Raw genomic sequence first — 13,701 nt, forward strand, 5'->3', positions numbered from 1 at the left:
TTCCTTCTCCAATGCATGAAAGTGAAAGGTGAAAATGAAGTCGCTCAGTCGTGTCTGACTCTTAGCGATGCCATGGACTGCAGCCTACCAGGCTCCTCCGTCCATGAGATTTTCCAGACAAGAGTACTGGAGTGGGGTGCCATGCTGTATTACTCCTCATCTACCAGAGTCAAGATAAGATTCTACTTCTTTCTGGAAATCATCTCTAGCTCCCCATTCCATCTCCAGCCCTAGGCTGGATTAAGCCTTTCTTCTTTGTGATCTAGTAAATAATAATAAAGATCAGAATCAAGCTTGCTGGAATCAAGATTTCTGGGAGAAACATCAACAACCTCGGATAATGCAGAGGATACCACTCTTATGGCAGAAAGTGAAAAGGAACTAAAGAGCCTCTTGATGAGACTGAAAGAGGAGAGGGAAAAAGCTGTCTTAAAACTCAACATTCAGAAAACTAAGATCATGGCATCTGGTCCCATCACTTCATGATGAACAGAAGGGGAAAAAGTGGAAGCAGTGACAGATTTTATTTTCTTGGGCTCCAAAATCACCATGGATGGTGATCACAGCCATGAAAATTAAAAGATGCTTGCTCCTTAGAAGGAAAGCTATGATAAAACCAGACAGCATATTAAAAAAGCAAAGACATCACTTTGCCGACAAAGGTCCATATAGTCAAACCTATGGTTTTTCTAGTGGTCATGTATGGAGGTGAGAGTTAGACCATAAAAAGGGCTGAGCACCAAAGAATTGATGCTTTTGAATTATAGTACTGGAGAAGACTCTTCAGAGTCCCCTGGGCTGCAAGGAGGTCAAACCAGTCAATATCAAAGGAAATCATCCCTGAATATTCACTGGAAGGACTGATGCTGAAGCTGAAGCTCCAGTACCTTGGCCACCTGATGCAAAGAGCTGACTCATTGGAAAAGGCCCTGATGCTAGGAAAGATTGAAGCTAAAGGAGAAGGGGGCAACAGATGATGAGATGGTTAGAGAGCATCACCAACTCAATGGACATGAGTTTGAGCAAACTCCAGGAGTTAGTGAAGGACAGGGAAGCCTGGGGTGCTGCAGTTCATGGAGTCACAAAGAGCTGAACACAACTTGGTGACTGAACAACAACAGCAACAAAAGATCCGAAAGACTTGGGTCAAGGCCTGATTTTGCTACTTACCACGCAGTGACTTTAGACTAGTACTTCTCAAACTTTATCATGCATCAGCATCACCTGGAGAGCTGGCTCAACCATGGCTCACTGGTCTCCATCTCTTGACTTTCTGATTCAGTAGCTCTGGGATGGGTCCTGAGAATTTACACATGTAACAAGTTTCCAAGTGACACTGATGATGTTACTGTGGGGACCATACTTGGAAAACCACTGCTTTAAATAATCTAGTTAACCTCTCTCAGCTTTATTTTTACCATCTATGTTCGCGCTAAGATGCTTCAGTCATGCAATGACTCTGGGTTGCACGACTCTGCAATCCTATGAACCATAGCCTCCCAGGCTCCTCTGTCCAGGGATTCTCCAGGCAAGAATACTGGAGTGGGCTGCTCTCCAGGGGATCTTCTCAACCCAGGGACTGAACCCATATCTCATAGTTTCATGCACTGGCAGGCAAGTTCTTTACCACTAGTGCCATCTGGGAAGCCCCTTATCATTTACAACTTAAAAAATTGTGTTTGATATGACTAGTACTCAATGCCAGTTAATATTGCTTCTGCATTATCATTGCTTTCACCACACTAGTAAATTGCAGACTGAACAGACCATTTGTCAAGTAAATCAGGAAAATCATAATGAGCCGAGACTGTGTTAGTGTTATTATTGTACCTTATAAAGTACATTAGTAAGCACTAGATAAACATAAAATGGAATAAATTCAAACTAAGAGCATTCCATAAATATTTAATAAAATGAACTTAGGCACATCTTCATAGATAGCCCCTATACAGATGGTTCCACGAGTCCCGAGTGATGGCTCACTGTATTCCTGGTTTTCTTGAGACAATTTTTGCTGCTTCATTCCTAAATCACTTTCGGTTATGGTGAATCAGTCCCCACAGCTTCTGAGAAAATTATACAAGCAACATGGAGAATTTCTGTAAAAGAGAAATAAGTAACCACGTAGACTATTCATTTGGCTCCGTAGTTACCGTTTTATACTGAATGAAAGCAGTTGCAGCCTGAACATATGCCTGTGTTTAGCACTGGAAATAGGTTAGAAATTAGCATGTGAGGAATTTAACTTGCAGTTCTTGGCAAATTCATGAAGCCTGTTCTTTTGAGAAACTGAGCCTGCCTTTACCGTCAGCCTGTACCGCCATCCTCCTCTTTGACCTCAGAATCTCATATTTCTCATTCACTCATTAGCTCAGCAAATATTTTGTTGCAACATCTGCTATGTGGCAACCATTATTCTCATGGTGGAGATGCCACACTGAGACAAAGTCCCTTCATTACAGAACCTAAAGCACGGCATTTGCCAGCTTGTACTAAATTGTTTGCGTTTGTATCTCTGTCTTCCTCGCCAGGTTGTGAACTTACTGATGGTGGGTACATTATATGTTTGATCCTTGTGTGTCCAGCTCAATATTTGGTACATGATAGATTTTCATACACATGGATTATTACTCATACAGAACGACTTTATTTTACTGGTGGTGAGAAATGGAAACGAGCACCAGAGATCAAACACTGCCGGTCTCAGAGGATTTGGCACTCAATGTGTATTTTTTTTCTGACCTGCAAAGTGTTGTTTGTGTGAATTTCAGTTAAGTAAAACGTGGAAGATTTTACATAACTATCCAAATCTCCAGCTTCTTTTGAAAAAGCCTACATTTCTAATTCTTTCTCATCATCCTGCTCCTTTAGAAAAAGCATGATGCCTCCATTTCAGTGTAACCCCTACCACTCCCAACTGTTTTACACATGTGTAAGTGTGGATATGAACATGTGTATCATGTTTGTTTACATGAGTGAGTGATTAGGAAAGAGTGAGATTCTTCAAATTCTACATAAATCCACCGAGAGTTGGTCTTGATAATCTTATAACAACCTTATGTCCAACCAGAAATAATACTTTCTTCTTTTTTTTTTCTTCAATGATGTACAATGATAACAAGGATTTGCTTTCATTTGCAATATAAGTATATTAAGTTATTGATCTAAATTCTCTCCAAGTTGCTTTCCTGCATTTTTAATAGTAGGTTTCCTATATTTCTCAGATCAACATGATAATTGCCAGCTATTCTTCTATTGTGATATATACTCCCGTCCAAAGTAAAATATATATGGCTTGGGTTTTTTCCCTCTCTTATGATTATTGAACTTTTTATTTGGCTTGGTTTTTTTTTTAATCATAAGAGATTAGAACTCTTAAAACTAAAATTGAATTTAATGTGTAGTTTATCAAACTAAACCTATTCATGCTTTGTTTCAGCTATCTTTAAAGAGAAGAGGAAGCAAAGATTTGCCAAAATCTGAAAAAAAGTCTCAGCAGACTCCCACAGAGGTATGTAGAAATAAAATTTCAACTAGTACATCAAACACCTCTAAATGTACATAATGATAAGCTGCATCTATATGTAGACATAATAACGAGACGTACTTGTGTAAAACAGAATTACGTTATGTGTATCCATTATGTAGCTGTAAATGCTGGAGGCAATATAAAACATTCAGTATCTTTGCTTAAAAAACTAGCACTAACATCCCTGTTACTATTGCTTTTGTATTGTAATCACATAGCAAAATGTCATTAGCCCTTTATGCATTGCTGCATTTAAGAACTATACCCATGGTGCTAATCTTGTTCACCCATAATTAATAAGGACATCAGAATAGCTGTTCCTATAGTATCAGGAGAGGAGAAAGAAAGGAATGTTGTAGGAAAGATGGCAGAGGGAAAAGAGAGACTCATCTTAGTTTTGGAGAGTCCCAGAATGAAGTAATTCTCTACCATGATTGGGAGAGCCAAGAAAAGAAATAAAGGAATAAAAATAAAACTTAAAACATGTCCTCAACATGGGCATGTTAAGAACCTTAGAAACACAGCCACAGTAAAGCCTAGCTTTTATGGTGAGCAGAGGTGCTGGTGGATGTAATAAAGGAGATTTTAAAACAGAAGACGAGATACTTAGGGGCAGCTATGACATTATGGGTCGCTAAAAATACTTGGCTAAATATTTATTTTTAAAGGTGTAAACTGGGATCTATAATACTATAGCATATGTATTTTTTTTCATTCTTACAAGGTATTTTCTCATTTGGTAATAATTTTAACTAAAGCCGTGTTTAAATATTCAAATTTGAAAAAGTTGATCTCACTCTTTTTTAAAAGCATAACATAGTAATTGTTGAGTTTCCTGTTCTCTCTCGCCCCTCTCTCTTCATTTTCCCCTTGGTACTGACATGAACATTTATAGGCCTCAGCAGTTCTAGAATGCCAAGTCTTCTACCAAAGTCATCTCCCTTTTGTAACTGTCTTGTGCATGCATGCTAAGTTGCTTAAGTCGTGTCCAGCTCTTTGCAAACCCGTGGACTATAGCCCACCAGGCTGCTCTGTCCATGGGATTTCCCTGGCAGGAATACTTGAGGAGGTAGCCATTCCCTCTTCCAGGGGGTCTTTCCCACCCAGGGATCAAACCCAGGTCTCCTGCATTGCAGGTGGATTCTTTACAATCTGTACCTGTCTCATCCTCCCTTAATAAGTTCATATATGTTCTGCAGCCACAACTCTCTAACTCTGTCTTGCCATAATTTTATCCATCAATTTTCTTCCCCAACCTCATTTAGGGAGAAAGTGCTTTATACTCCCTACTTTAAAGTCTCAAGTCAGCTTTAACCTACAGTTTATTTTTTTTAACTTATGTTTGAGCTATTCTTATACCTCCCATGTTAAAGTTTATTTATTCTTTTCACCCATATTCTCTAACCCAGGAATCCTTAAATGCTTGTTCCTGGCTCTGTGGACCCCTACTCCATGTGCATGTAGGCACTTTTCTCCAAAAGACACGTGCAGCTTTCGTTAGCTTTTCAGTGGGACCTGGGGCCTGCCTTGCAGGCAGGTTCTTTACCCTCTGAGCCGCCAGGGAAGCCCCCATACTGTAGCCAGGGACCATCTTATTCAGCTTGTGCTCATCAGTGTGTAATGTCCGGCACTCTGGAGTAGGATCAATACACACTTTTGAATACTTCCATGTACCCCTTTTCTAGATGAGCCATATGAAGTTGCCAACATGCTGTTGATTGTGACCTACACAAATGGCAATTTCATACGGTTCAACCTGCTCCTATTGGACAGCTTTGTGTTTTATTTCGTTCACTTTCCCTTATGTATTCCCCACATATTCCTCCAGCGGCACAGTGACTTTATATACTGAGAAATGGTCTTGCAGAGCAGTTAAAAACAGTAACTTTAGGACTGGGTTGCCTACATGGAAATCTCTGCCACAAACCAGCTACATGACCTTAGACAAGTTATTCTTTCTATGCCTGTGTTTCCTCATCCTTAAAATGGGGTCATAACAGAGAGTTGTTGCACAGATTAAATGAGTTGCTATTGTTCAATCACTCAGCTGTGTCCTACTCTTTGTGACCCCATGGACTATAGAGCACACCAGGCTTTCCTGTCCTTCGGTGTCTCCCGGAGTTTGCTCAAACTCAAGTCCATTGAGTTAGTGATGCCATCCAACCACCTCATTCTCTGTCATCCCCTTCTCCTCATGCCCTCAGTCTTTCCCAGCATCAAGGTCTTTTCCAATGAGTTAATTTATTAGAGTGCAGTTTAGCTCTAGAAATGGCTAAGGTAAAGCTAAGCTCAGCTCTCTTCTTTGGGCCCTCATCATCTTAGTGTTCCCCTTCCTCTTATGGTTGTATCTTCTTAAGAGTGAGTCTTTACCATACAAAAAAAAAAGAAGAGATAACTTGCTTTGCATCTCAAAGCATTGTAATGTTTCTTGACTGCCATTAGTTGTGGAAAATAGAAGCAAGCATCTCTGATCAGTTACATTTCAACCGGGCACTTTCCATACAATCTCTGATTAATGATTTCACATTTACGTATTGGATGTCCCTGCCCAGTTCCAAATGGTTACAGGATGAGGATACAAGGTACCTTGACATACAGGATTCTGACATACAGGATGCAAGGCACATTGACATACAGTGTTATGCCCAAGGTCCCAATCCCCAGAACTGAGAGAACAAGACATCCACAGCAATGCAAACGCAAAAAGGGAATTTATTGCTAGCTCGAGCCAGCGCCCAAGTTTCATCCAGCGCAGTGGAGTGGAGCAAGGGCCCCGAGCCCTGAATTACAGCAGTATTTATAGGTTTAAGACAAAGACAGGGAATTGGCAGGGGCGGATTGGTTGCAAGGGTTCCTTAGCATCTACTAATTGGCTAGATTTTCGCGCGCACCGGCTTTCTCAGGGGGTTTTCATCCTCGTCCTGATAAGCCTGAACCAGGCTACAGGGAGTATACTGATTGGTCAAGACCTGGCGCCGGCAGAGGATGATCTCAGCTCCTCCTTGGCAATAACTCAGCCCCGCTGTAAAGGAGACTTAGGCCTGCCTTGGCCCCCTGAAGCCTGTCATGGCGTCTGTTTGATCCTAACAACAGGATTCATGACGTTGCTACATGCAATACGTGTCCAACTCATAACATACTTTTAATGTTTTCATTCCTTTGGACAGGAGAGTTTACATATACACAAATGGGATATCCTCCTCTTTTATATTTGCTTGTCATTCTGTTCCAATCTATGACTTATATATTAAACTTTGTTGCTGCTTTAGTTAGATTCAAACTGCAGGATTATGTGAACTTTTTTTTTTTTTTAACTAGCAACTAAAGGCCTTCCATGCAGTCAAGGACTTTGACAGAACATGGAGCCTAGCTGGTTTCCCCATCTCACCTACTCTTACTTCCTGACAGAACCTAGTCTAGATAAAGGCATATTCGGCATGCATATTGTTGGTCACCTTTCTATTCAAGCATTATTTCTAATTCTTAGCTTTAATGACTTTGTCCTGCTCCGGGCTCCAACTTTTGATCATTTCTTTTCAGTCTCCCTTTCTTTTCTTCTCCCCTTTGATTGCCTCTGAAGCCACTGCAATAGCCTCAGCCATCACCTCTGTGCATCTCATCCTCATGTCCTCCTCTCTGGGCCCAAGCTGTCTCCAGGTCCAGGGCTGTAATCTTGCTAATTGTGGGCCTGAGATTCCTATTGATAGATGTTTCTACTGCGTATCCCTCTGCGGACACACCTCAAAGGCACCATTTTAATATACTTAAACCCATATTCTTCCCCTAAAAGCTGATCCTCTTTGTTCAGTCTCTGTTTCTGTTATTGGCAACACAATCCATCAAGACACCTAAGCTCAAAAACATCAGGGTTATCTTTGACTCTTCTGCTGATGTGATATTAGACACTGTGATATGTCCTTAGGCTTGTGCCTCAGATGGTAAAGAGTCCACCTGCAATGCAGAAGACCCGGGTTCAACACCTGGGTTGGGAAGATCCCCTGGAGGAAGGCTTGGCAATCCATTTCAATATTCTTGCCTGGAGACTCTTGTGGACAGAGGAGCCTGGGGGGTCTACAGTCCATGGGATCACATAGGGTCGGACATGACTGAGTGACTAACACACACAACATGTCCTTGGTTTCATTCTCACTGAATTAGTCCAGGGGACCCCCACACATAGTCTCTTGCAAGGCAGCTTCTTTCTTTCCTGGTGAAATGGATTCTCATATCTAATCTTCCTGTGACATATATTCTTAACCCCTTTCTCTCACTGTGCTCCTGGGGTTCTCTCATCTCTCTAGATTTCTCTCTTTTCTTGTGAACCCCTTCTAGAGGAAAGCATACAAGCCAACACATCTGATTTTGTTATTTTAACTCATCGTCCTCCTTTTTTCCTCTTGCACATCATTTCTAGAGGCATCATGTGCAGTGGAAAAACATGATTTTGAGAATCAGTCTGAATACCGATGTGCTCTGTCACATTAACTTGGCTCTTCTGTGAAGCTGCCCTATCTGTAAAGTAGATATTGTATATCACCTTCCTCGTGGGTCTAGTGTGAAGATGTAATGATATGAAGAATGTGACATTAAGGCTCTGCACACTCCGTAGCTCTCAGACCTTCATGCTCATTCTCATTAGTGGATGGGAGCATAAGAGCCCTGTGCCCTGCTCTGCCTCTCTTCCATCTGGAAAGCTCTGGCCTGTATTTACTGGGCATCCCTGGCAGAAGCTCGTTATTCTCCTCACCTTCACCTTCCGTGGTTGCTACATTTTTTTACCAGAATTCATCTCAAACATAGCTGACTCAGTGCTGGAAAAGAAGGGCATTTTTATTCCCATTTTTTGAAATGAAGCAACCAGAGTCCACCAAAGTCACAAGATATGCCCAAAGTGCCTGCTTAAAAGAGAATTTTGGGAAATCATCCTTGGGAAATACGTCCGTGAACATTATAATGTGCATTTATATTAGCTTTCAGAGAAAGAGTTGATTTCCATTTTTCTGTTTGTAATTTTCCATTTAGTTAATGATTAGGGTTTGAAGAGTGCCTACGAATGTGTGAGAAGAACTTCTATAGCAGCAGTCCCCAACCTTCTTGGCACCAGGGACCAGTTTTCATGAAAAGTGAAAGTGAAAGTCACTCGGTCGTGTCTGACTCTTTGCGACCCCATGGATTATACAGTCCATGAAATTCTCCAGGCCAGAATACTGCAGTGGGTAGCCTTTCCCTTCTCCAGGGGATCTTCTCAACCCAGGGGTCAAACCCAGGTCTCCCACATTGCAGGTGGATTCTTTACCATCTGAGTCATAAGGGAAGCCCAAGAATACTGGAGTGGGTAGCCTATCCCTTCTCCAGAGGATCTTCCTGACCCAGGAATCAAACCAGGTCTCCTGCATTGCAGGTGGATTCTTTACCAACTGAGCTATCAGAGAAACCAGTTTTCATGGAAGACAATTTTTTCCACAGACAAGGGCATAGTGGGCGAGGATGATTTCAGAATGATTCAAATGCATAACATCTATTGCACTTTATTTCTAGTATTATTACATCAGCTCCACCTCAGATAATCAAGCATTAGATGCCAGAGGTTGGGGACCCCTGTTCTGTAAGATCTACTCCATCATTCTTTCATCAGGCAGAACCAGTTCGAGCCATTTCAGACTTATGGGAATACATCCCATTTTAAAAGTGATCTAGGTGGAACCAGTTTCTTCTTGGATGGACCATTCCTGTGTTAAACTTTATCTATTTTAAAGGCTTTAAAAACAATTCTCCCTTGAATGAAGATGGAGGATAGATTATTTTCTGTATGGCTCTGTGACCATGTACCTAACTGAGCCTTAGTGTCAGAACTGAATTCAAATTTCACCTTGGTCCTCTGCTACTTAATAGCAGTGTAACCTTGAACAATTTGATGAACATCTTTAAACCAGTTGTTGTAATACCTACTCCTAAATTTACACATTAAATGAGGTCATATATGTTGAGAACTTCATAGACTCTGGCTAAGAGTCAGAGCTCAATAAATGGCAGGGAGTGCATACCAACCACATCTTCCTTCCAGGGAATGTTTTTCATCTTTACTACAGTCCGGGGAATTCAAACCCCACGAAAAACAAAACAAAGTGAACATTGTTGAAAATGACAGTCAAAACCAGCTGTATGCATTGGGAACATATAATTTCGTGAACAGTGATGACCACAGTTTTTCTCTTCTTATATTCCCTTCTCTTTTTGTTTTCAGGGTATAATGTTGTCCTGATCTTTTATTTGCCAAAGAATTTAAATGATTTGAAGAAAACATACACCATCTGTGTCTCTGTCTCTCCTTCTGTCTCATTAAATCTTAACTTGCAAGGAAAGGGAATGATTTCCGCAGGTGTCCCTTTCTGGTTGTTTTCTTTCTTTACATGAAAAATGAGCTCCTATCCCCTTCCTTTTCTTTTTCCCAATTGAGGAGGACAATGAAGATCTGAAATGCCAGTTGCAGTTCGTGAAGGAAGAAGCCGCTCTGATGAGAAAGAAAATGGCCAAGATCGACAAAGAAAAGGACAGATTCGAACACGAGCTCCAGAAGTACCGATCCTTTTACGGGGATCTGGACAGTCCTTTGCCCAAAGGAGAAGCCGGGGGTCCGCCCAGCACCAGAGAAGCCGAGCTCAAGCTGCGGCTGAGGCTGGTGGAGGAAGAAGCCAACATCCTGGGCAGAAAGATCGTGGAACTGGAAGTGGAGAACCGAGGCCTGAAGGCGGAACTGGACGACCTGCGGGGCGACGACTTCAACGGCTCGGCCAACCCCCTGATGAGGGAGCAGAGCGAATCCCTGTCGGAGCTGCGGCAGCACCTGCAGCTGGTGGAGGACGAGACGGAGCTGCTGCGCAGGAACGTGGCCGACCTGGAGGAGCAGAACAAGCGCATCACGGCGGAGCTCAACAAGTACAAATACAAGTCCGGGGGCCACGAGAGCGCGCGGCACCACGACAGCGCCAAGACCGAGGCCCTGCAGGAGGAGCTGAAGGCGGCGCGCCTGCAGATCAACGAGCTCAGCGGCAAGGTCATGCAGCTGCAGTACGAGAACCGCGTGCTCATGTCCAACATGCAGCGCTACGACCTGGCCTCGCACCTGGGCATCCGCGGCAGCCCGCGTGACAGCGACGCCGAGAGCGACGCGGGCAAAAAGGAGAGTGACGACGACTCGCGGCCGCCGCATCGCAAGCGAGAAGGGCCCATCGGCGGCGAGAGCGACTCGGAGGAGGTGCGCAACATCCGCTGCCTCACGCCCACCCGCTCCTTCTACCCCGCGCCGCCGCCGGGGCCCTGGCCCAAGAGCTTCTCCGACCGGCAGCAGATGAAGGACATCCGCTCGGAGGCCGAGCGCCTGGGCAAGACCATCGACCGCCTCATCGCCGACACCAGCACCATCATCACCGAGGCGCGCATCTACGTGGCCAACGGGGACCTGTTCGGACTCATGGACGAGGAGGACGACGGCAGCCGCATCCGCGAGCACGAGCTGCTCTACCGCATCAACGCGCAGATGAAGGCCTTCCGCAAGGAGCTGCAGACCTTCATCGACCGCCTCGAGGTGCCCAAGTCCAACGACGACGCCGGCGCCGAGGAGCCCATATCCGTGAGTCAGGTACAGTTCTGCCTATTGCGAGCCCCGGCGCTGGCGAGGCTGGTCCGCGGAGCCGCGGCCCCCGGAGGGGCGACTCCGCGCACCCACCTCCACGCCCCGCTTTAGGGAAACCCCAGCTCAGAGGCTCTCTGGGCTTGGAAGCTCCACGGCGCGATTGTTCTTCCACCCTGTCCTTCTTCAGGCCTGAGGTTTTCGTCATCCAATCGCTTACTAAGTTAATTGTTCCCTCTCTGGTCTGTTTCAGAGAGATATACCCACCTCTCCCTTCTCCCAGTTTTTGCGTAAAGATGGAAGGATTTCTAAGATACATTATTATTGAAGGTCGACATTTTCAGTATTAACTCTACTGATTCTAATAGATTTTGCCGTAGGAAGATCCCAAATAGAAATCTTCAATTGCTGGTCTGTGGTTTTTGAGCCAAGATTCAAATTAAGCTTAATGTATTTTTAAATCACTAAATGATCAGTATTGATGCATAACTACTGGTGGTGGTGGTGGTGGTTTCGTCGCTCAGTCATGTCCGACTCTATGTGACCCCATGGACTATAGCCCGCCTGGCTCCTCTGTCCATGGGATTTCCCAGGCAAGAATACTGGAGTGGGGTGCCACTTCCTTCTCCAGGGGATCTTCCCAATCCAGGGATCGAACCTGTGTCTCTTGCATTGGCAGGCGGATTCTTTACCGCTGAGCCACCAGGGAACCAGAGGTAAAGAGAGATGCTTTTGTGTCTGGAGCCCTCCCTACAAGAGGAGCAAATAAAAGCCACTGTTGTACCTACCACCAGTCAAAGTAACATGATATTTATTTCTAGAGAAAATCACTGTCTGTTCTATAGAAGACCCTCAGGCTGGGGAAGGAGTGTTACACTTTAGCCTCAAGGCAGCACTAATTCAGAGAAATAGTAATAACTATTCCCGCACAGGGAAAACCAGCATTTTTCCTTCATCCTAATTGTAGAGGCACATCTGATGAATTGGACTGATCTCCTCTAGCCAGGTATGGTGGCCAAAAACCAATGCATTTTGTCAGAGGTGACCACATAAAAGAGAGTTTACAAAGCAAACAGGCAGTACTACCCTTCTGGCAAGCCTGGTATCTTGTATCCATTGGAGAACCCACAGAAGAGCAACAGCTTGCATGGCTTTTAAGGCACGCAAGAGGTTTAAATCTAAAAATCAGTTTATACTCAGAAGCATGATATTAGATTAACTGCCTGTTAGTCACAACTAGAAAAATCCCAACCCTATCGCTTATTTATCTTGCATGCTGCTTTGCTTTGCTATTTAAAAATATAAAAAGTTTTATGATAAAACTTGTTGAATTTTGAAATGTTAATGATTTTTTCTCAATGTATTATATCAAATAGTTGGTTTTTAATTTCCTTGTTGCAGATTTTGAATACTTTGTGCATGTGTTTTTTCAATTATACTCTCAGAAAGAAATAGCAATCAGAGTAAGAGAACGTATGTATATAACAGTAGGCTTTCAGACTTTGTAAGTATATATGAGGGAGGGGTCTTTATTTTAAGTTGAATGGATATGTAGATTAGTTGATATAAACTTAAGTTTTAAAAATTATTATTAATTAATTCTTCTTTTTGTCTTTGCATTTACCTTCCCAGATGTTCCAGCCTATCATTTTACTTATTCTCATTCTTGTATTATTTTCATCACTTTCTTACACAACAATATTTAAACTTGTCTTCCTTTTTACACTGTTTTTTGTACTGTAAACCTTTCATCATTTACCATTCATTGTAGTATTTCAGTTTGTTTGTTTTGTTCACGCTTCAAGACAAGAAGTAAAAGAAGTATAATTTCTGTAGTAACCAATGCTATAAAAACACTGAAGACTGCTTATTTCTTTAAAAAGACGCATCTTCCCACTACCAAATTCAGTAAGAAGCCTGAGCATTAAATATTTCAGGTAAGGGTGTAAGTATGACTTCTCTTTTTATAAATCATTTTCATTTTTACTACTTTCTTTTACATTTTGATTTGTACTCTTCTTAAATCACTGTAAGAATGACTGTGAACATTTCCCAAGTCTCTCAATTATTTCTCAGTATTTGACTATTATGATGATTCACAATCTGGACATTCACAAGTTGGTCACATCTTAGAAAATGTATAGATTTATAAAATACTTTTGCTAAATTGTATTAGATTAACAAAATAACTTTGATAACCAATAAGTATCAACAAAAATTATGGTGAATAAATAAAATGTGACCATCACAGAAACTAAACAAGTCATTGTGATGCTGGTGGAGTCTTGTCTACGAGTTTGGAAGCATGAGAGTGGGTTATGCCTTAGTTCATTGAGAAAGGAATTATCTTTGTCCTCTGCATTTGACCAGTTTCAACCATTCTGACCAAACCAACCATATCTGTGTTTACTTATTACGTGCGTGTGTGTTCAGTCACTTCCGTCGTGTCCAACTCTTTGCGACTCCTGGAACTATAGCCTGCCAGGCTCCTCTGTCCATAGGATTCTCCAGGCAAGCACACTGGAGTGGGTTGCCATGCTCT

General features: G+C 42.7%; 1 protein-coding gene across 1 annotated transcript in view; it reads left to right on the forward strand.

The window, feature by feature from the left end:
* The window catches only part of SOGA3 (SOGA family member 3), a 43,937-nt gene extending 31,035 nt beyond the window's left edge, over positions 1-12,902 (forward strand). Inside the window, exons 4-6 of the mRNA XM_052645567.1 lie at positions 3,440-3,511; positions 9,987-11,168; positions 12,792-12,902. Coding sequence (XP_052501527.1) covers positions 3,440-3,511; positions 9,987-11,168; positions 12,792-12,902 — 1,365 coding nt within the window. The remainder of the gene's footprint in view (positions 1-3,439; positions 3,512-9,986; positions 11,169-12,791) is intronic.
* The last annotated feature ends 799 nt before the right edge of the window (positions 12,903-13,701 follow it).

Source organism: Budorcas taxicolor, chromosome 9, assembly GCF_023091745.1.
Source record: "Budorcas taxicolor isolate Tak-1 chromosome 9, Takin1.1, whole genome shotgun sequence".
NCBI classification, from domain to species: Eukaryota; Metazoa; Chordata; class Mammalia; order Artiodactyla; family Bovidae; genus Budorcas; species Budorcas taxicolor.